General features: G+C 33.5%; 1 protein-coding gene across 8 annotated transcripts in view; it reads left to right on the top strand.

Moving 5' to 3' along the window:
• The window catches only part of PCDH15 (protocadherin related 15), a 1,753,436-nt gene that overhangs the window by 1,463,696 nt on the left and 268,828 nt on the right, over positions 1-20,912 (top strand). For all 8 annotated transcript variants that reach the window (XM_054659631.2, XM_054659630.2, XM_054659628.2 and 5 more), the window contains 2 exons: positions 510-589; positions 11,162-11,255. In XM_054659631.2, the coding sequence (XP_054515606.2) occupies positions 510-589; positions 11,162-11,255 (174 nt within the window). The remainder of the gene's footprint in view (positions 1-509; positions 590-11,161; positions 11,256-20,912) is intronic.

Here is a 20,912-nt window from a genome sequence, read left to right as displayed (position 1 = left end):
TCCCGGGTTCAAGCAATTCTCCTGCCTCAGCCTCCCAAGTAGCTGGGGTTACAGGTGTGCACCACTGCACCCGGGTAACTTCTTGTATTTTTGGTAGAGACAGGATTTCACCATGTTGGCCAGTTTAGTCTTGAACTCCTGATCTCAGGTAATCCACTCACCTTGGCCTCCCAAAGTGCTAGGATTACAGGCTTGAGCCACTGTGCCCGGCCAGCAGCTTTTATTTAAATTATAAACAGACATTTAAATTAAATTCATTAATTAAGTTAATTAAATAAGTAAACCTTGGGAAAATGATTATTTCCACATCAGATAGGATTACATATTCAGAAATGGATCAGATATGAAATGTTTGATTTTACACCTTGCCATTAGGCCATGCTTTAATCTTTATTCTTTAACAGTGTCATGGACATTCTATGCTATTAGTTTCAAGCTTTTATATTACTCTGTAATGAGTGGGCGCCATATCAATTACTTGATAATTGAATTATGTTTTCTCTCTGAAGGCAACTGATCGAGAGGGAGACTCAATAACATATGCCATTGAGAATGGAGATCCTCAGAGAGTTTTTAATCTTTCAGAAACGTAAGTTAAAAATGATTTCCTACTTTAAAAAAATGTACAGCAACGTACTGTTAGTAAGAAAGCAGACTTCTAATCAGAGGCTTTCAGCTGTTTGTAGTTGTACTTCCCTTTCTGTTTTCTATGAATGCTAATGGTAGCTGGGAGGATAATTCTGAGCCCAGAAATATTACCCAGGAGACTGTTTATTTTTAACATTTTTACTAGGTAAAATCTACTGAGGTGGAAACATTTCATTGGAAGGCATAACTGGGATTAATTAGATCCTTTTAATGTTGTCAGCTACTGATAATGACAAGGACATTACTACAAAGGGTTACTTAGCACCAAACTGTGTATTCAAAGGGAGTCTTGTAGGCAAGATGTGTTACAAACACATCCTTCAATTTCAGATTAACATAGGTAATATTTAAGAAAAAAAGCAAAATGAAATAAAATACGTGTTCATGCCAAACTTCTTTGAGGTCTAGATCAGTGTCATCCTACTTATCTCTCTGAATACATCTGAGATATTGCTAATGATAACTATTGAGAAAACTGGGAGCAGGCATTAAAAGGAGGCATTTAGGGCTTCAGAGAGACTGTATGCTTCCCTTTTGCAATAGCAAGGTAGCTGTTCTGCTGTCACATGTGGCTGGTTTCTAAAGAGCTTGGCTCTTCCCTGATATTTCCTGTGTACCTGTGAATAGTTTTACTTTCAGAAAGAATAGAAATGTAAACTTGGCCAATGATTATAAAGTTAAAACTTTGACAAATGAATACATTGCCACGTCAGACTCAGGAACATGTGGGGCATAATGCCAAAACAAGAGAACCATGTGCTGGTCAATTAGTCTTCTCAGAAATACCTGAAATTTCACGTTAAATAGAATTTTACAAACATGAGTTAGTAATGCCTGGGAAACTATAGACAAGAACAGTATTTTCCACAGATAAGTAAACTTCTATTTGAAAAATAAAAAGCCTTAACTGTTTTCATTTTTATCTCATAGGGATGTAGAAATCAAAAATTAGCTACAATTTACAATCATCATTAAAGAAAATAAAAATGTTAAAGAAAAACTTTAAGCAAGGCTGTGTAGTATTAGCATAAAGATAGATATATAAGTCACCTGGACAGACTTAACATTCCAGAAATAACTCTAGTATTTATGGTCAATTGATTTTCAAAAAGGGGTCAAGATAATCCAATCAGGAAAGAACTTTGTTTCAACAAATGAAGCTGGGACAATATGCAAGAGAATGAATTTCAATTTTTATCTCACATCATTCACAAAAATGAACTCAAAGTGGATCATAAATTGCAATATATGAGACAAAACTGCATTCCACATAGAAGAAAATACAGAAGTAAATCTTCATTATTTGGATTAGTCAGTACATTTTGAGATATGACACAAAATGCACAAAGATTAACGATAAAATTGATAAATTGGGTCTCATCAATTTTTAAAAATGTATTTCAAGGAGCACCATCCTAAAGTGAGAAACAACCTACAATCAGAGAAAATATTTTAAAATAATGTATATGGTGTGAAACATGTCTCAAGAATACATAAAGAACTGTTACAACTTAATAAAGAGAAATAATCTAATTAAAATGGGCAAAATATTTGAATAGATATTTCTTTAAAAAAGGATATGTGAATGGCCAACAAGCACATGGAAATATGATCATGATCACTGATCATTGGTCATTAGAGAAATGCAATTTAAAACTGTAAAGAGATTTGACTTCATACATACTTTGTGTCTGTAGTGATAAAGAAAGGCAAAACCAAGTATGACTAAGAATGTGGAGATACTGAAGTCTGCGTAAATTTATGTGGCCATGTAAAATGTGCATGTGTGAGTTCGTTTTTGCACTGCTATAAAGAAATGCTTGAGACTGAGTATTTTGTAATGAAGAGAGGTTGAATTGCCTCACGGTTCTGCAGGCTATACAGGAAGCATGATGCTGGCACCTGCTCTGCTTCTGGGGAAGCCTCAGGAAACTTAAAAGTCATGACTGAAGGCAAAGCGGGGAGTCAGTGCTTCACATGGCCTGAGCAGGAGGAAGAGAGAGGGAGGGGAAGTGCCACGCACTTTTAAACAGGCAGATCTCCTGAACTCTATCAAGAGAGCAGGACCAAGGGGGGTGGTGCTAAACCATTCATGAGAAACTGCCCCCATGAGCCAATCACCTTCCAGCAGGTGCTATCTCCTACATTGGTGACAATTTGACAGGAGATTTGGGCAAGGACATGGATTCAAACTATGAGTACACTTTGGAGAACTGGCCTTTTCTCCAAATGGTAAACAGAATTACCGCATAAGCCAGCATTCTGCTCATATGCAAGAGAAATGAAGACGTGCATCTACATAATAGTTTGCACAAAGAAAGTTCATAAAAGAATTATTTATAATGGTACAAAAGTGGAAACAAGTCAAATATCCATCTACAGAGGAAGGAATAAACAAAATGTTGCCTGTCTGTAATAATATAATATTACTCATCAATAAAAGGTAATGAGGTACTGAAACATGCTACAACATGTATGAACCTTGAAAATATTATGCCAAGTGAAATAAGTCAGTTGCAAAAAGAGCACGTATTATATTATTTCATTTCTATAAAATTTTCATAATAGGCACATCTATAAGATAAAAAGTTGATCAATGATTGCCTGAAAATGAGGAGTGGGAGAGAATGGGGAGTGACTGTTAATAGATACGGTGTTGAAAATGTTCTAAAATTGATTACAGTGATGATTGAACAACTCTGCGATTATGCTAAAAACCATTGAATTGTACCCTTTAAATTGGTGGATTTTATGATATCTGAATTAAAATGTTAACAAAGCTGTCAACAAAAGAAAAAGACAACAATGAAGTTTTCACCTGCTCTGGTAAGCAGGAAGCCCAGGTCTCTTAAGAATTTCTATTCCTGTTTTTCCCTTGATGCCAAGAGATTTTTCAATTGCTGATTGTGAAATCCAGTGAGCTACTAGTTTTGCCAAATAAATTATCTAAATGCACTGCTTTCCTATATCTGTAGTGCTCCTCTCATCTCTGCATTTGGAATGAAAAAGATAATGGCTGGGTCACAGAGGTTCTTAAAGGTGTAAATTATGTCAATGCAAAATCCTTTTAGTCTAAATTGACCATGATTCTTAATGTTAAAGCTCTTAGGTCAACCTGGACAGACATCTCCTTAAGATGCAAACTGCTTCCAGGAAAGCTAAAGCAGAACATGTCCCTATAATGGTTGTGTGATCCCTTTTGATGAACATTCTTGATTCAGGGTCCTGTACACTGGGCCCTTTGCCTTCTATCCTGTGGTCACTTTGTTTCCACCACCTCAATGCTGTTGTTCTCATTGATATTTATAGAGTAGCCTGAACCACTAGCAATACATTTCAATGCATTTGAAATGGAGAACAATAACTGACATTTCAACTGCCACCTTCTTTGAAACTTCTGAGATTCATGTTCAAAAATTTGCACTACCACTTCTCTATAACTTTCAAGGATATGAACAATCCAGGTACTGCTATAGTTTGGATATTTGACACTCCAAACCTCATTTTGAAATTCGATCCCTCATGTTGGAGATGGGGCCTAATGGGATTTGTTTGGGTCATGGAGGCAGACCGCTTATGAATGGCTTGTTACCAAAGGTAATGAATGAGTTCTTGCTAATTTATTAGTTCCCACAACAAATGGTTGTAAAAAAAGAGCCTGGCACCACCCCTCCTTTCTTGCTTCCTTTCTCACCATGTGATCTCTGCACACACCAGCACCCCTTCACCTTTGGCCATGAGTGGAAGTACTCTCAGCCCCTCACCAGAAGCAGATGCTGGCAGTATGCTTCTTATACAGCCTGTAGAACTGTGAGACAAATAAACTCATTTTCTTTATAAATTACCAAGCCATAAGTATTCCTTTATAGCAACACAAATGGACTAAGACAGGTACGCTAAAAAAATAAACAATGTTCTACCTCATCAGACACTTCAATATATGCTATTTGGGTTATATTTTATATCTTAAAGCAAAATGAAAAAATATTTACATGTCTATTGTATACTTTAAATACCATATTATTTTATGCTATAATGCAAATTCTCTCAATACGCATCATTATAATACCATTACTTTCCTTTAATGAAATAAAAGTATGCCAAAATTTTCTTGTATTTCTTTTACAAAATTAGTAGTAATGAATAATCATCTTAATGTCAGTAGGGGCTTACAAAGTACTGAATTATTATTTTAATAAATTGGCTTAGTCACACAGCCAAGAAAGAAACTGGGTCTTTAAACAAAAAGCCTTGGTTTTTTAAAAATCACAAACATTGGTTATACAAATCATTCAGTGTCATGTATTAAGTGGCCATATCTGTATGATTCTGTAATATAATGCATTTTTCCAGTATCTTTTCATAGTGTCTGTCTTGATAGTGGCGTATGATTTAGCAAATATTCACTCAGCAATCATCCACAAATAAGTACACATTTAAATAAGACATATGGCAACTTCCCTTATAAATATGATGGCCTAATGGTATAGTTATTTATTAAGGGAGGTTGAGGAAATGCCATCTCTCAAATATTTATGGATTGTTATCACTGAAGCATGGGGTCTGTGATGCCAACACTTAATATCAGTGCTAAACAAGAGAATTTCAAAAATTATCTCCATCTCTGGTCCAAATTCTATTAAAATTTTTTTTCTTCACTTGCATTTTAATTTTTTCTTTGGTGATTAATTTGTTTTGACATTACATGTAATGCTCAATTATATTTTTCATATCAGTTTGAATTTTATGATTATATTGAAAATTAAATAATATATAAGAAAGATATTTATTTTATTCCCTGACAGCTCAGCTCTACTTTCAAAATATAAACCCAAATCAAACTATTTCTCACACTTCACTCTACTACCTTAGTTCATGCCACCATCATCTTTTCCCCAAACTGCTGTCAATACCTAGCTCCCTTTATTAGTAGGTTTTTGTTAATTGCTAATTGCTATTTAATATGAAACGCCATGTCAAACTTGAAGCAACTGTACATTTTAAAGTATACTCTAATCTCTCTAAATATCATTGTAAAGCCTGAAACTCAGTGCCCAAAAGCAATGTGATAAATCTGTCAAAGGCTCAGACACCTCCAAGTGTAAATGTTCAGTCACAAGCCGTAGAATTTTTAACAAAATTTTAAATAAGCAAAGCCTAAACATCATGAAATATGTGAGATAATAGTTTATAATGATGCTGCATTGGTATTTCCTAATAAACAATGGAATTTTGAAAAACAGTTACTTATAGAAGCAGGTTTTAAATTCGGTAGCTTGTTTTGTTTGGAAGTAGATATCCTCTGCTACTTTCTATTTACATCATTGAATTTTCTTAAGACTGGGTATTACTCTGTTGCCCAGGCTAGTCTCAAAAGTCTAGGCTTACATGATCCTCCCACCTCAGCCTCCCAAGTAGCTGGGACTACAGGTGATAATTTTTATTTTTTTATTTTTTTATTTTTTGAGATGGAGTCTTGTTCTGTCTCCCAGACTGGAGAGCTGTGGTATGGTCTCGGCTTACTGCAACCTCCGCCTCCTGGGTTCAAGGGATTCTCCTCCCTCAGCCTCTCAAGTAGCTGGGACTACAGGCACCCACCACCACACCCGGCTAATTTTTTGTATTTTTAGTAGAGATGGGGTTTCACTTTCCCATTTGACAGAAGGGAAAACTGATGGCACAGAGCTTTTAAATAAGCTCCCACGGAACCTGTAATCCCAGCTACTCAGGAGGCTGAGGCAGGAGAATCGCTTGAACCTGGGAGGTGGAGGTTGCAGTGAGCGGAGATCACGCCATTGCTCTCTAGCCTGGGCAACGGAGAGAGACTCTGTCTCAAAAAAAAAAAAAAAAAAAAAAGTGCACATTAAAAAAAAAGAGAGAGACAGTGTTTCACTGTGTTAGCCAGGATGGATGGTCTCCATCTCCTGACCTTGTGATTCTCTTGCCTCAGCCACCCAAAGTACTGGAATTACAGGCGTGAGCCACTGTGCCTGGCCAAATTTTTAAATTATGTTTGAACACCATTTTTATGGTTAGGCAAACCCTATTTTCTAAAATAATTGAGTATGCCAAGCATAATATGTTTCAGGAACGTAGCCCAAAAGCTTGGTGATGGAAAATACTCTGCAATGTAATTTATATAATTGAGGCAAAATTCACATAGCACAAAATTAACCATTTTAAAGTGAACAATTCAGTGTTGTTTAGGAGATTCAGAACTCATGCAACTACCAACTCTGTCTAGTTCTAAAATAGCTTCATCACTCCAAATAGAAACCTGAACCCATTTAGCAATTGCTCCCTATTCCTTATTTCCCTTAGCCCCTGGCAACCACCAATCTGTGTACTGGCTTCATCAAGTTACCTACTTTGAATATTCTACAGAAATGGAATCATACAATGTGTGACTATTTGTGTCTAGCTTCTTTTTTGTAGCCTAATGTTTCCAAGATTTGTCTGTGTTGCAACATGTGCAAGTAGGTCACTACTTTTCATGGCTACGTAATATTCCATTACATGCATATACAACAATTTGTTTACCTATTCATAAATTGATAGACGTTTAAGCTGTTTTTCTACCTTTCGGTATTACAAATACTGCTGCTGTGAACATATATGTACGTGTATTTAAGTACCTGTGTTTGGCTTTTTAAAGTATATACTGAATAGATTTGCTAGGGAATAGTGTAATTATGTGTTTTTAACCATTCGAGGAACTGTCAAATATTTTCCACAGTGATTGAAGCATTTTATATTCCCACCAGAAATATATGAGGATTCTGATTTATTCCCATTTTTGCCAACAATTATTTTTTGTTGTTGTTGTTAGTAATGGTGGTTGTTTCTTTTTTTAAATATAATTATCATAGTGAGTGTGAAGTGATACTTGGTTGTGGGTTTTGATTTGCATTTGCCTGATGACTAATGACATATTTGCATATGCTTTTTGATTATTTGTATATCCTGTATATCTTCTTTGGAAAAAATGTGTATTTGAGTCTTTTGCCTATTTTTAAATTGGGATTTCTTTTTGATGTTAAGTTATGTAATCCTTTATATATTCTGGAAATAAGACTCTTACCAGATATGTGATTTGTAAGTATTTTCTCCAGTTATATGCGTTGTTTTTTTTACTTTCTCGATAATGTCCCTTGATGCACAAAAGGTTTTTTTTTTTTATTTTGACGAAGTTCAGTGTATCTATTTTTTCCTTTGCTTCCCGTGCATCTGGTGTCATATCTAAGAATCCATGGCCAAATCCAAGATTATGAATATTTACCTCTAGTTTTTATCTAAGAGTTGTTTACAGGTTTCAATTCTTGTGTTTAGAAAAATTGTTGATCCATTTTGAGGTAATAGCTGTGTATGAAGTGAAGTAAACTAACTTAATTCTTTTACGTATAGATTTCCATTTGTTCCAGTGCCATTTGTTGACAAGACTATTCTTTCCTTTTGAATGGTCTTGGCATTCTTGTTGAAAATCAGATGACTGTAGATGTGTGGGTATATTTATGAATTCTCAATTATATTTATTATTCTGTATTCCTCAGTACACTTTTGAGTGCCTGAATTTTCCATGAAACTATTTACCCAGACTTTCCTGGCAAGTTTTTGGCACTCTATCATACGCCTCAAGTGTTTGTGGGCTATCCCCTGCCTTACAATATTTCTGAGGAATGCCCACTGCTTTTCTGCTTTGAGTGATTTCCAAGTTTGATGAAACAAAGATAAGTGCCATGAATCACTCCTTCAGGCAGTCTCCAGACAGATTAGAATAGACCCCCACAGTTCTTTATAAATAAGGATAGCTCTGCTCCCTCCAGAAACAAAGACCATAGTGTCACACTGGGAATGTTCACTGATGTTTTCAAGGCCACTCTGAGCCAGTGAGATGGTAAGATAAAGACAAGTCAAAATGCCACAAAGTTCTTCTACCAGATTTGATTTACCTTTTTTTAAAACAAATTCGGCCTTCATCTGGTTGCTATACACCTGTGACTGTTTTCCAGAGTTTCATCAAATTTGCTTTTGAAGGTCCCGCTTAATTGTGATTTTTTGACGTTTTGTGACAAGACCATCTCTTGGGGCTGTCTTCTCCATTTCCACTGACATCACTCCTGGGAAATGTATTTTCAATCCTATATAAGTAGCAGTGTTATTGATGCTTTATCAATTGAAGAAGCTTATGTATTTTTAATATGTGAACTTATAAGGTGTATTGCATTACTAAGTGTACCCCAATGTATCCTGGCCTGATAGCCTCCGTCTAGCTGGTAATAAGACTTTTTGTGAGCTATTTCTCGGATTTAATAAAAGGATGCACAGGTAAACCCATAAACTAGTCTTCCAGCTATGAATCCCAAAATACACTGCCTGTTTTTCTCCCCTTCTGCATTGCCCAAATATACCACACAACTGCCTACAACATTGAGTCGCAAGGCCCGCATATTACATAAAAACTACCTCTATAATAATCACCAGGCCATAGACAATTAGATGTTTGTGTTTAAAATGGCCCTAAGTATGAATATACTGTATACTATATTGTTCACAGCATATAGTATTTTTGGAATAATACGTATAGTATTATATATTCTAAATAGTATATATAGAGTATACATATATATATATTCCAAATACTATATACAATTGGGAGGTGATATAGATTATTTATAAGAAACCATTCCTTGTCTCAAAGAATTCTGAACATGCTGAGGAATAATGGATCTTTTCTCTTGAAATAATCAAAAACAAGGTAGATATTTTTCTTCCTGGAATGAATTAAGCAAAGTTTTGTTATGTTTTGTTTCCTGGAAGGTAGGAAATCAATTCAGTTATCATGTGAGTTTTATAATTCATCGTAAATATACAATATACTTTTTAGTAATTTTTAAATTTAATGTACAAGGAGGAATATAGATAATTAACTGAGGGAAGAAACAAAATGAAAATGGTAACTCAATTTTCTTTCTTTCTCTTATTATACCATGGCTAGGTTTTCAGCTTTCCTGTTTCTTAAGATACTTGTGAATAAGCCTCAGAAGAAATACATGTCTTACTTTCTCATTTAATGTAATTTTAAAATGGGATTATCTGGACCTTCTGTACTGTAGGAAGCTGGTCCAAACTTAATTGTTGTGAACATGCTCTGGGAACTGGTTTTCAATTATTTTGACAAAACATTTTTAAAATGTACAGGAAGCAAAGTCAATTTTTCATGGGCATGCCATATGTTCAGAACTTTTTAAAAAGTCCACGTCAACCATTACAACATAATAAGCAAATTGAATAACTGTGATTCTTATTTTGATTCATCGGCTTTGACTCTCTGTACTCAACTACCATATGTGATATGAATTGTTTAAATTTTCTTTACAATAAAAGCACTTACCTTAAAATGAAAGCATTTTATCCATTAGAAACAATTTATGTTTTGGACTTGGTACATATTTTAATGTCTTATTATATTCAGATAAACTCTCCTACACAGTGGATACTTGTTAGGCTCAATTAAAATGTGTACAATATCTGATGTAAAATTTAAGAAATAAATGTAGAACCTACATTAGAGAGCAAGCCAAACTGTTATAAAATAAATTACATGGGTGAATAAAGTCTTAAATATTTGGAAACATTTATTCTGAACAGTGAAAAGATAAGGAGTAGGTATTAAAAATATTCTAAGTGCAATAATTTTCCTAAATGCTGTTAATCTCCCATTATACATCAGTTAAATTAAGAAACAGCTAAATTTCCAAAGAATAATAAAATACTAAAATTGTTAGTGTAACCACAAAAGGGGTTTTAAACAAATTATAAAATGAGAATATGAATTCTAATACAATTATATTTTCTTAAAAATGTAAAATATGCAGAATGATTCCTCTTCTGAAACAATCATATATTTAAATGTGGTTATAATAAAGTACAAAAAGAAACATTACAAAAAACATAATTTCTGTAATTTTAAAAAATTCTATTTTCTAATTTTGTACAACGGGTCTCTGTTATTTTAAAAGTAAGAAAAAAGAAAAATTTTATCCATAGAGTTTGTCAGAGATAACATTTAGATGGGTTTTTGCATTTTCATAATGGACATATATATGACATAAATTGGGAGGTGATATACATTAGTTATAAGAAACCATTCCTTCTTTCAAAGAATTCTGAGACTGCTAAGGAATAATGAAGTCTTTTCTCTTGAAATAATCAAAAACAAGATAGATACTGTTCTTCTTGGAATGAATTAAGCACAGTTTTGTTATGTTTTGTTTCCTGGAAGGTAGGAAATCAGCTCAGTGTCAGTTTCATGGATACTGCTAAGAAATTTGACAGCCTTAAAAGCTGTTTTCAATTTTCAGAATGAATCTTAGCATTATACATCTAAAATACTCAAGCTATGATTACTGAGAGGGGAAAAAAAGCTATCAAAAGTAGTCCGCTATACTAAGAAGACTCTCCTTGTGACGTAATATCTCTTTTTGTCTTATTTGTTTGTTTGTTTTGTCACTAGCACGGGGATTCTAACCTTAGGGAAAGCACTGGACAGGGAAAGCACTGATCGCTACATACTGATCATCACAGCTTCAGATGGCAGGCCAGATGGGGTGAGTATGCTCCCTGTGAAGGGGTTTTAAAAATAGTGTTAAGGCAACTGAGAGAGTCTTAAACAATGTATCACAGACATGAATTAATGTTTTTCATCTGGAGCAACTTCTTATAATTACTAGAAGTGGTGCTCTTTTCTCCAACAGGCTATTAATACATGCACCTATACTCTGAATTTGCTATTGTGCTGCAACCTTTGACTTGACAGAACAGATACTTGAGATCAGCATTCTCACCTAACTTGTAGGGAAAATGAAATCTACTTTATTCTAACAGGTATTCCATTGTGTCTGTCATTTGCACTGCACCATGAAATGTGTTCTGGCAGTTTATTATGTTGGAACCTGTTTCACTTAGCGTCATTTTTTTAAGGGTCAGGGAGGAAGAGTGGATTTTGTGGATAAATATCTTTAAGCACTTAGGAAAGTGATTTGCTTGTTTCCACAGGCATTTGTAAGTAGCAGTAAGAATCCTAAGTAATTCTTGGTTATCTAAATAATTTAAATGGGCTTATAATTCCAAAGAAGATAAATTCTATTTCCTTTGGACCTAAAACTCACTTTTAAAAATAAAAAAAAAATTGTTAGACATTCTGAACTGCTTTAAAATCACTTGTCTGTATTATCTGAACTGTCTCATCCACAACTGCCAGCATCCCGCTTTCTATGTATTGTAATATTACCATTGTTAATAATTATTTTCACCATTTCTATGCCATGTGTTAGGTGATTCTTTTTTTTTTTCAATCAGTTGCTTATGTGTCAACTCAGTGCTATTGTCTAGAAATAATTTCAAACCCATTACAGATTGATAAGCAAGGCTCACTCAATTTAAATATCAACATATCTCCTCATTCCTTGAAATGATCTATTTAATCTATATAATACATTGGCTGAAATTATACAATAATAATGTACTCTTCACATTTATTTTAGGAGGATTTCTGAGATTTTATTATAATAAAAATATAACACTGATACCTGAATAGTTTTCTCATCTTAACTAAAAGTGAGATAAATAGAAATAATTAAATTTGGTAATTGCAATCTGTCCATAGTAAGCTATTTAACATTTTTCATACATTACATAAATAAACATACATATACATATAATAAAATATACAGAACAGTTGTAGAAAACAGTGAGGATAATAGGTACTTAGATGATAGAAAAGTAAATAAAACCTATGGCTAATTTTTATATAAGCAATCCACCTAATTATTATTATTATTTTTTGAGATGGAGTTTCGCTCTTGTTGCCCAGGCTGGAGAGCAATGGAAACATCTCGGCTCACTGCAAACTCAGCCTCCCGGGTTCAAGTGATTCTCCTGCCTCAGCCTCCCAAGTAGCTGGAATTACAGGAATATGCTACCACGCCTGGCTAATTTTTGTATTTTTAGTAGAGACAGGGTTTCACCGTGTTGGCCAGGCTGGACTCGAACTCCTGACCTCAGATGATCCACCCTCCTTGGCCTCCCAAAGTGCTGGGGTTACAGGCGTGAGCCACTGCGCCCAGCCTGCCCTAAATTATTACAGTATGTCTGTGTTAGATGTATGTAAAGAAGTCAGTGAGAGTTTCTGGAGGAAGTAATTGAAGAACTTGACTTATGATGAAAGTTTAGAGGGTAACTCGGCTAGGCAATAAGTGAGAGAAAATATTCTAAGGAGGAGAAGGAGAAATTATTTAGCATAGATTAAGAGGTATAATTACAGTGAAGTGAAATTAAGAAAGCATTCAGGTCAACCATTAAAATAGGAAAAAAAGAAAGGATAATACATAGCTTTGAAATATGTCACATTATAAATCAGAAACTAATGGCAGTAATATTAGCTAGAACATTTTAAGTCTGTCCTTAAAGTTTCTTAGACAAGGAAACAGATGGAAGGAAAATAGTCACAATCTACTAATAATACTTTTGACTACTTAAAACCAAAATAAGTTCTGGGCTAAAATCAGTAGTTTTGTTCTTTCTAGTTCATTGTTCAGTAATTTATTTGTATATTTTAATTCTCCTTGGACAGGACACTTAGCATTTCTAGGTCCTCGTTTCCTCATATAATCACTCAGGTTTCATTTCGCTTTAAAATTCTGATTTTCTGAGTAAATTTTGTGTTCATTTGTAAAGTTTGTAATGAGAATATCAGTAGAGTAGAAAGCATTTAGATTTCGAACAAAAGTTTATTCAGTTAATTCCATCATTTATATAATTTTACGGATATACTTATATGTAGGCATACACAGTGGGTTCCTGAAGAAAAAAAGTGATTATATAACAATAATATTCTCACGTCTTAATAGCACTTTTCTTATCTAAATATTTAGTAATTACAGTAAAATTAACCTTTTAAACTTAAGAATCATGTGGTTTAAAACAGATATTTAATAAACAGACAGATGGATGGAATTTATTGAAATGAAAATGTTAACAAGCAATTTGTGTGAAACAAATTGCCAGGATGAGTTTGAAAATTTGATCATGAGAATACACCTTTTCTACCGTCTCAAAATGGGGATGATGGAGATAAGAGGTCACATTCTATTGGTCATTGTGAGCTTATTTGTAGACAGTATGGAGGAAGTTTGATTTGACTGTCCTTTTCTAAATTTACTTTGTTAATGATTGTTGAAAAATCTGTATAAGTTGCATATCTCATGTAATTTATTATTTTTTTAGCTATCAGGGGTACAGATAAAACTATACCTTTTCGATTCTAATTTTTTGTTGAAGATTCAGAACAAGGGTGTCTACTTTTACCATTTGTATTCAACATAGTATCAGAGGTCCTCACCAGAGCTATTAGGCAAAAAAAGAAAGAAAAGAGAGAGAGAGAAAGAGAGAAAGATCCAATTTGAAAAGGAAGAAGTAAAGTTATCTCTGTTTAGAGGTGATATGAGTTTGCATGTAGAAAACTTTAATGATTCCATACACACGTTTCATGTTTGCACACACATACACAAATGTTGGAACTAAGAAATTTTGCAAAGTATCAGAGTACAAAATCAGCACACAAAATCATTTGCATTTTCATAGATTGAAAATGAATGAATTAATTAAGAAAACAATTCAATTTGCAATAGTATCAAAAAGAATAAAATACTCAGGAATTAACTTAACCAGGGAGATAAAAGACTTGTATAATGAAAACTACAAAACATTTTGGAAAGAAATTAAATAAAACATAACTAAATTGAAAAATATCCCATGTTCATGGATGGGAAGACTTAATATTGTTAAAATGTTAATACTCTCCCAAGCAATCTACAGATTTACTGAAATTTCTATTAAAATCCCAATGATGTTATTTGTAGAAATAATTTTTTTAAAAAAATAAACTTATTCTAAAACTTATCTTTAAAATTTCAAGGAACCCCAGATAGCCAAAAAGAAAAATAAATAACAAAGCTGGAGAACTTATACTTCTTGATTTCAAACTAACTACAAAGCTACAATACTCAAAACAGAGTAGTACTAGCATAAAAACAGAAATACAGGCCAATGTAATTTAATAGAGAATCCAAAAATAAACTTTCACTTAATTGGTCAGATAATTTTTAAGATGGGTGCTATGATCATTCTACATGCAAACGAATGAAGTTGGACCTTATCTAACATCACATGCAAAAACAAACTCAAAAGTGATTCATGACCTAAAATGAAAACTGAGTCTATAGAACTCTTAGAAGAAAACATAGGGCAAAAGCATCATTACATTGCATTTGTCAGGGATTTATTGGCTATGACCCCAAAGACACAGACAACAACAACAAAAAATAGACAAGTTGGAATTTGTGATTTTGTAAAGGGGTGTCAAAGACAGAGAATAAGAAAACAACATAAAAATGGGAGAAAATATTTGCAAATCATATATATGATAAGTCATTAATATTCAAAATATATAGATTTTTTTTTTTTTTTGAGATGGATTTTTGCTCTGTCACCCAGGCTGGAGTGCAGTGGCGCAATCTCGGCTCACTGCAAACTCCGCCTCCCGGGTTCACGCCATTCTCCTGCCTCAGCCTCCCGAGTAACTGGGACTACAGGCACCTGCCACCATGCCTGGCTATTTTTTTGGAGTTTTAGGAGAGATGGGGTTTCACTGTGTTAGCCAAGATGGTCTCAATCTCCTGACCTCGTGATCTGCCCACCTCAGCCTCCCAAAGTGCTGGGATTACAGGTGTGAGCCACCACGCCCAGCCCGAGAGTTTTTTAAAGAAAACAAAAATAAACAAACTGATTCAAAATTGGCAAAGGACTTGAATAGACACTTTTCCAAAGGGGATATATAAATGACCAGTAAACATATGAAAAAACACTTAGCATTACTAAATATTATGGAAATGCAAATCAAGGCCACAATGAGGTACCACCTCACACCCAGTAGAGATGCTATTATAAAAAACAAACAGAAAACAAAACAAAACAACAACAACAACATAACATGTCGATGAGGATGTGGAAAAATTGGAACCCTTGTGCACTATTGGTGAGAATGTAAAATGGTACAACCACTGTGGAAAACAGTGGTAGTTTCTCAAAAAATTAAAAATAGAATTACTATATGAGCCCCCAATCACACTCTCATTTATATATCAAAAAAATTGAAAGCAGAGTCTCAAAGAGATATTTGTATTCCCATGTTCACAGCAGCATTATTCACAATAGCTAAGATGTAAAAGCAACCCAGTTTTCCATGTTTATGTAGAGTAATATATAAACAAAATGTGGTATATACATATAATGAAATATCATTCGGCCTTAAGATGGAAGAAAGTATGACATACACTATATCACAGATAAATCTTGAGAACATTATGCTAAGTGAGATTAGCCAGTCACAAAATGTTAAATTCCATATGATTCCACTTATATTTTGGTACTTAGAATGGTCAAAAATCACAAAGACTCAAAGTAGAATGATGGTTGCCAGAGGATAAAGAAAAGAGAAATGGGGAGTTATTGTTTAATGTTATAGAGCTTTTGTTTTGCTAGATTAAAAGAGTTTTAGAGATGGATAGTGATGATGGTTGCACAAGAATATGAATATACTTAATACCACAACATTTTACATTTAAAAATTGAGATAGTACAAACAAATACAGAAAAAAAATCTAGAGGTGGACAGTGAAGAGATGGTGCAGGTGCACATCAGTGCCATTGAGGATGCCTGCTGGCTATTTTCTGCTTTGCCATTTTTATTGTCTACTTTCATTCCCATCTTCTGCAACTCTAGACGTCACTTCTCTATACCAGACAAACAAAGTATAAAGATGAATGTCGGAAGAGTCTGCACCCCTGCTTTATTTTAACAAAGAACCAAAGTTTTTTCAGAAACCCCATCTAGCAGATTTCCTTTTAGATATTCTTATCTGTAAGTAGCAACAGTGGGTAGAAAAATAGCTAGGAAGTAGGGCTTATGGATTGCAGCTGTGTTAATCAACCAGTAACACAGTGAAAGATATAAATAAATATGCGAACAGTGATCAGTAATTTTTTTCATTTAAAATGTGAAGTTATTCTGTAGCCTAGATATTTCTGACCAGATTCCGTGTGTTCAGCAATATTATTTTCCTCCTTAATTGATACAATAGGTAACTTGATTCCATCATGGTTTGATTTCTGTAAAATGCTCTTGAATTACTGGATTGAATTACTCAGTTATGGCTTTCAATCTGAACACTTGTAATATTTTACAACTTCAGATTGCTAGAAGACTTAGCATCTTTGTTTTTGTCTTGAAGCAATATTATTTCCTAAATTTCTTTGAAACATGGCAATATAAATGAACAATTAACATTTAAAAGTTGAGCATTTAACTTCATAATCAAATAGGAAACTTTAACAAAAGCAAAAATACGTGCGTGAGAAAATGTGTGAGGTTAAAGTAACTATGAATTTCAAAATAGTTGATTTAATAATATTTTAGAACACAATACATATGGTTATATAATAGTAAAACTTTAAACATTTAAGTCATATATGTGAATCTTTACAATATATGTAACTTGTTTATGTACGAATATATAAATATTTATATCTATAGTTCTATATTATATATACTATAGTATACAGGTATACTATAAATACTTTCTGATATTTTTGAAAAATATATATTTATATAAAAACATGCACGATTGCATAAAATGTGTATACATACATACACACATACATATATAATCTTTACACACTACACTCAGATGTGCACAGAGAAAAAAATCTTTATTTTTTATACCTGATGTAATCTTCCTACTTAGACAATAATGTATAAATATGTGTTTGGACAGGTAGGGAATAGATGTAATCTGGGTCACGCTTAAGTTTCTTAGAACAGTATTTCAGCATTATCTGTTTAAGACAATATAAATACTCACTAGTTAAGCTGCCAACCAAACCTCTCCTCCCTGACTTCATTCTAAAATTGTGGTCTAGATGTAACATGTATTTACCAGTCCTTTATGCTGGTAGTATGGCTTCTCTCTCTTGACACCTCTCTCTGCCATTGCTGTATATTCAGTGCCATAACCTATTAGATGGGACCTCCCATAGAACCTATGGAAATTTTCTGGAGGCTTACATACTCCTAAAATCTACTGTGATTATTTCACCCAAATTTCTCTTACTTTCCCAGTCATCATTTCCCCCTTCTTCCAAAATGTTTCTGCAGCGCCTCTTCATTTAAGGAGGGGTCCAAAGTGGCAGTAGGGGATGAGGAGGAGGACCTCTGCCTCCCTGCCTTCATGTCTCTTCTGTGTCTCCCTTTCTCCTTCCCATAATTCATAATAGAAGGAACTTCCCTTTTCTCTTTCTCAAAGAAATTCTAGATTTTATGTATATTTTTTTCCTTCAGAAGGAAAGAAAGCCTCCTGGCTAATCTTTAATGGTAGCAAGGACCTCCACTCTACATCATGAATGAAACTCTACAATCTGAATGAAGTTGGCTTGACTCTGAACTGTGTAGCAACAAGATGACTTGCACTTAAGGATGAAAATGTTTTAAATTAATATTCTCTAAATACTATACCCATGATTGAATATGTATTTTTCTTGTTTTATTGGCCTAAACAAAAAATGATCGAATTCTAAACTATAAATCCTCATTGTCCCATTGTTATTGAAAAGAATTTTAGATATAGTAGTGAAGATTTTTATTCAGATAGGAAAACTTTGTGTTCTATAAATAACATTTCTTGTGCTTTCTCACAGATGGAAATTTTCAATATTCTTTCTAGCTCTTCTTTTTTCAGACATTTAAATAAAATAAGTTATAAGGTAATTTATTTCAGCATGTAGTAAAAATTATAATAAAAATAGATATTTAAAGTATCTAAAAATATTCATTGAGCTGACATTGTGTGTTCTATTAGTAAACACGATAGACACATTTCTTAATAAAATAATGTCTTTATTATTTCTGAGAATATATAGTGAATCTTGTTGACTATAGAAAAGAAATTGCACCTTTGAAATTAAACACTCATGTTTTTATTTAAGAAATAGATAAATGATAAGTGCTCCATAATTATAGTGTTACCTTACCTCTGATAATGTTTTCTGCTTTCTTAATGAACAAATTGAAATATTCCTGATTGATTCCTATACATACCATGAGTCTCTGCTCAGATAAATTCTAAGCATACATGTTTCTTAAACCATGTATTGAATGTCATTGAATTTCAATCATCTAATATAAATGTAATAGCACAAAACAAATGGCTGTGCTATGAGATGCACACAAAATATAAAGAAATAGTTTTCTAGCCATGAAATGTTTAACAAATTTTGTGTCAAAAGATGTAAAAATTAAATGATAAAAAAATGCATTTTTTGTGATTAAATAAAAAACAAACATCCCTTCTCTTATCCTCTCTAGCATTAAAGCCAAAATTGCTTATTAAATTCGTAGTATTACACACTGCCCTTAAAAGTGTTCATTAAGTTGATTAACAAGAAAATGTATTAAAAATTATTCATTAAATTATTGAGCAAAACACATTTCTGGTTTTCTTACATAGCTAAACATATGCTAATCAGAAAACCCAGTTATCTGACTTCCAGCTATTTACTCAGGAAATGAAAATTGTATTATTTATCCATTGCTCAAAACTGTATAATACAAGGCGCATTTACATGGTCAAATTAACAGGACTTGGTGACTAATAAATTGCATGTATGAGATAAAGTAACTTAGAAAATTAGTTAATTATTTTGCCATGTCATTTCCTGAGATAGGAAATACTAGAAGAGAATAAATAAGATACTCTTAATGTATGTTCTCACGAATTTCAAATAATGCATTGTGTATTGATAGATGAATTTACACTACTTTCTTTGACTATGGCTTTATAACTCACTTTTTTTATACTATTAAAAAACAACAACAACAAAAAATAAAAGATGAGCTGGATATCGTGGCTCAGACCTATAACCCCAGCACTTTGAGAGGCCAAGGTGGGATTGAGATGAGAAGTTTGAGACCACCTAGGCAACACACTGAGACTCTGTCTCTACAAAAATAAAATAAAGAAATAAAAATTAGCTGGGCATAGTGGCGTGCACCTGTAGTCCCACCTACTTAGGAGACTGAGGTGAGAGAATCACTTGAGCCTAGGAGTTCAAAGCTGCTGTGAGCTATGATCGCATACTGCACTCCAGCCTGGGCAACAGAATGAGACATGTCTCAAAAAAACGACAACAATGAAAATAAAAAAAGATGCTATATTAATATCCTTCTTTCAGAGCCATACTAGTTTATAAAAATAAATGTGTATTCAAATTACAACAGTAAGCTGGGTGCGATGGCTCACGCCTGTAATCCCAGCACTTTGGTAGGCCAAGGCGGACAGATTGTTTGAGGTCAGGAGTTCAAGATCAGCCTGGCCATCATAGTGAAACCCCATCTGTACTAAAAATACAAAAATTAGCCAGGCATGGTGGCACATGTCTGTAATCCCAGCTACTCAGGAGGCTGAGGCAGGAGAATTGTTTAAACCTGGGAGGCGGAGGTTGCAGTGAGCAGAGATCATGCCACTGCACTCCAGCCTGAATGGAAGAGTGATACCTTGTCTCAAAACAAACAAACAAACAAAAACAGAAATATCTTGCACTGTTGAGAATGAGACATATATTTTGAAAATTCTTCTATGGTATTACACAAAGTAAATTCTAAGACACATTTAAATTAAATAATGAACATGAAAGTGTTCAATTACAGTATTTAGTACTAACATGCAAATATTTCCAGCTAGTGGAATTATAAGTTAATACAACTTTTGAGGAAATAATCAGTGAGTAAACTCCATTGATGGAAAATAGGTAACTTTTTATTTATTAGGTTTATTAGTTTGAGATCTTTTTAATTTAACTGGCATTATATATATATATTCATATTTAAAATTAATTGTTGTGAACACGTGTTAATGACATATGGTCCTAACAATTAATTAAAGTGATCTGTTTTCATTTGCTAATTTTTAAGCTTGAACAATGAAAAGAAGTCTTTCCTTAATAAGACATAAACATTCTCTATGGCACAGATCCATATTGAAGCATATTGTTGCCATCCTTCTGAACCAATCAAGAAAAATTAAATAAATATGATTTACACCTAACTAATTTATAAATATTTCCATAGGTTCAGAACAATAGTCAATAGACCT

Source organism: Pan troglodytes, chromosome 8, assembly GCF_028858775.2.
Source record: "Pan troglodytes isolate AG18354 chromosome 8, NHGRI_mPanTro3-v2.0_pri, whole genome shotgun sequence".
Taxonomy (NCBI): Eukaryota; Metazoa; Chordata; class Mammalia; order Primates; family Hominidae; genus Pan; species Pan troglodytes.
The sequence above is the reverse complement of the archived record's forward strand: the minus strand, read 5'-3'. Positions and strand labels throughout refer to the sequence as shown.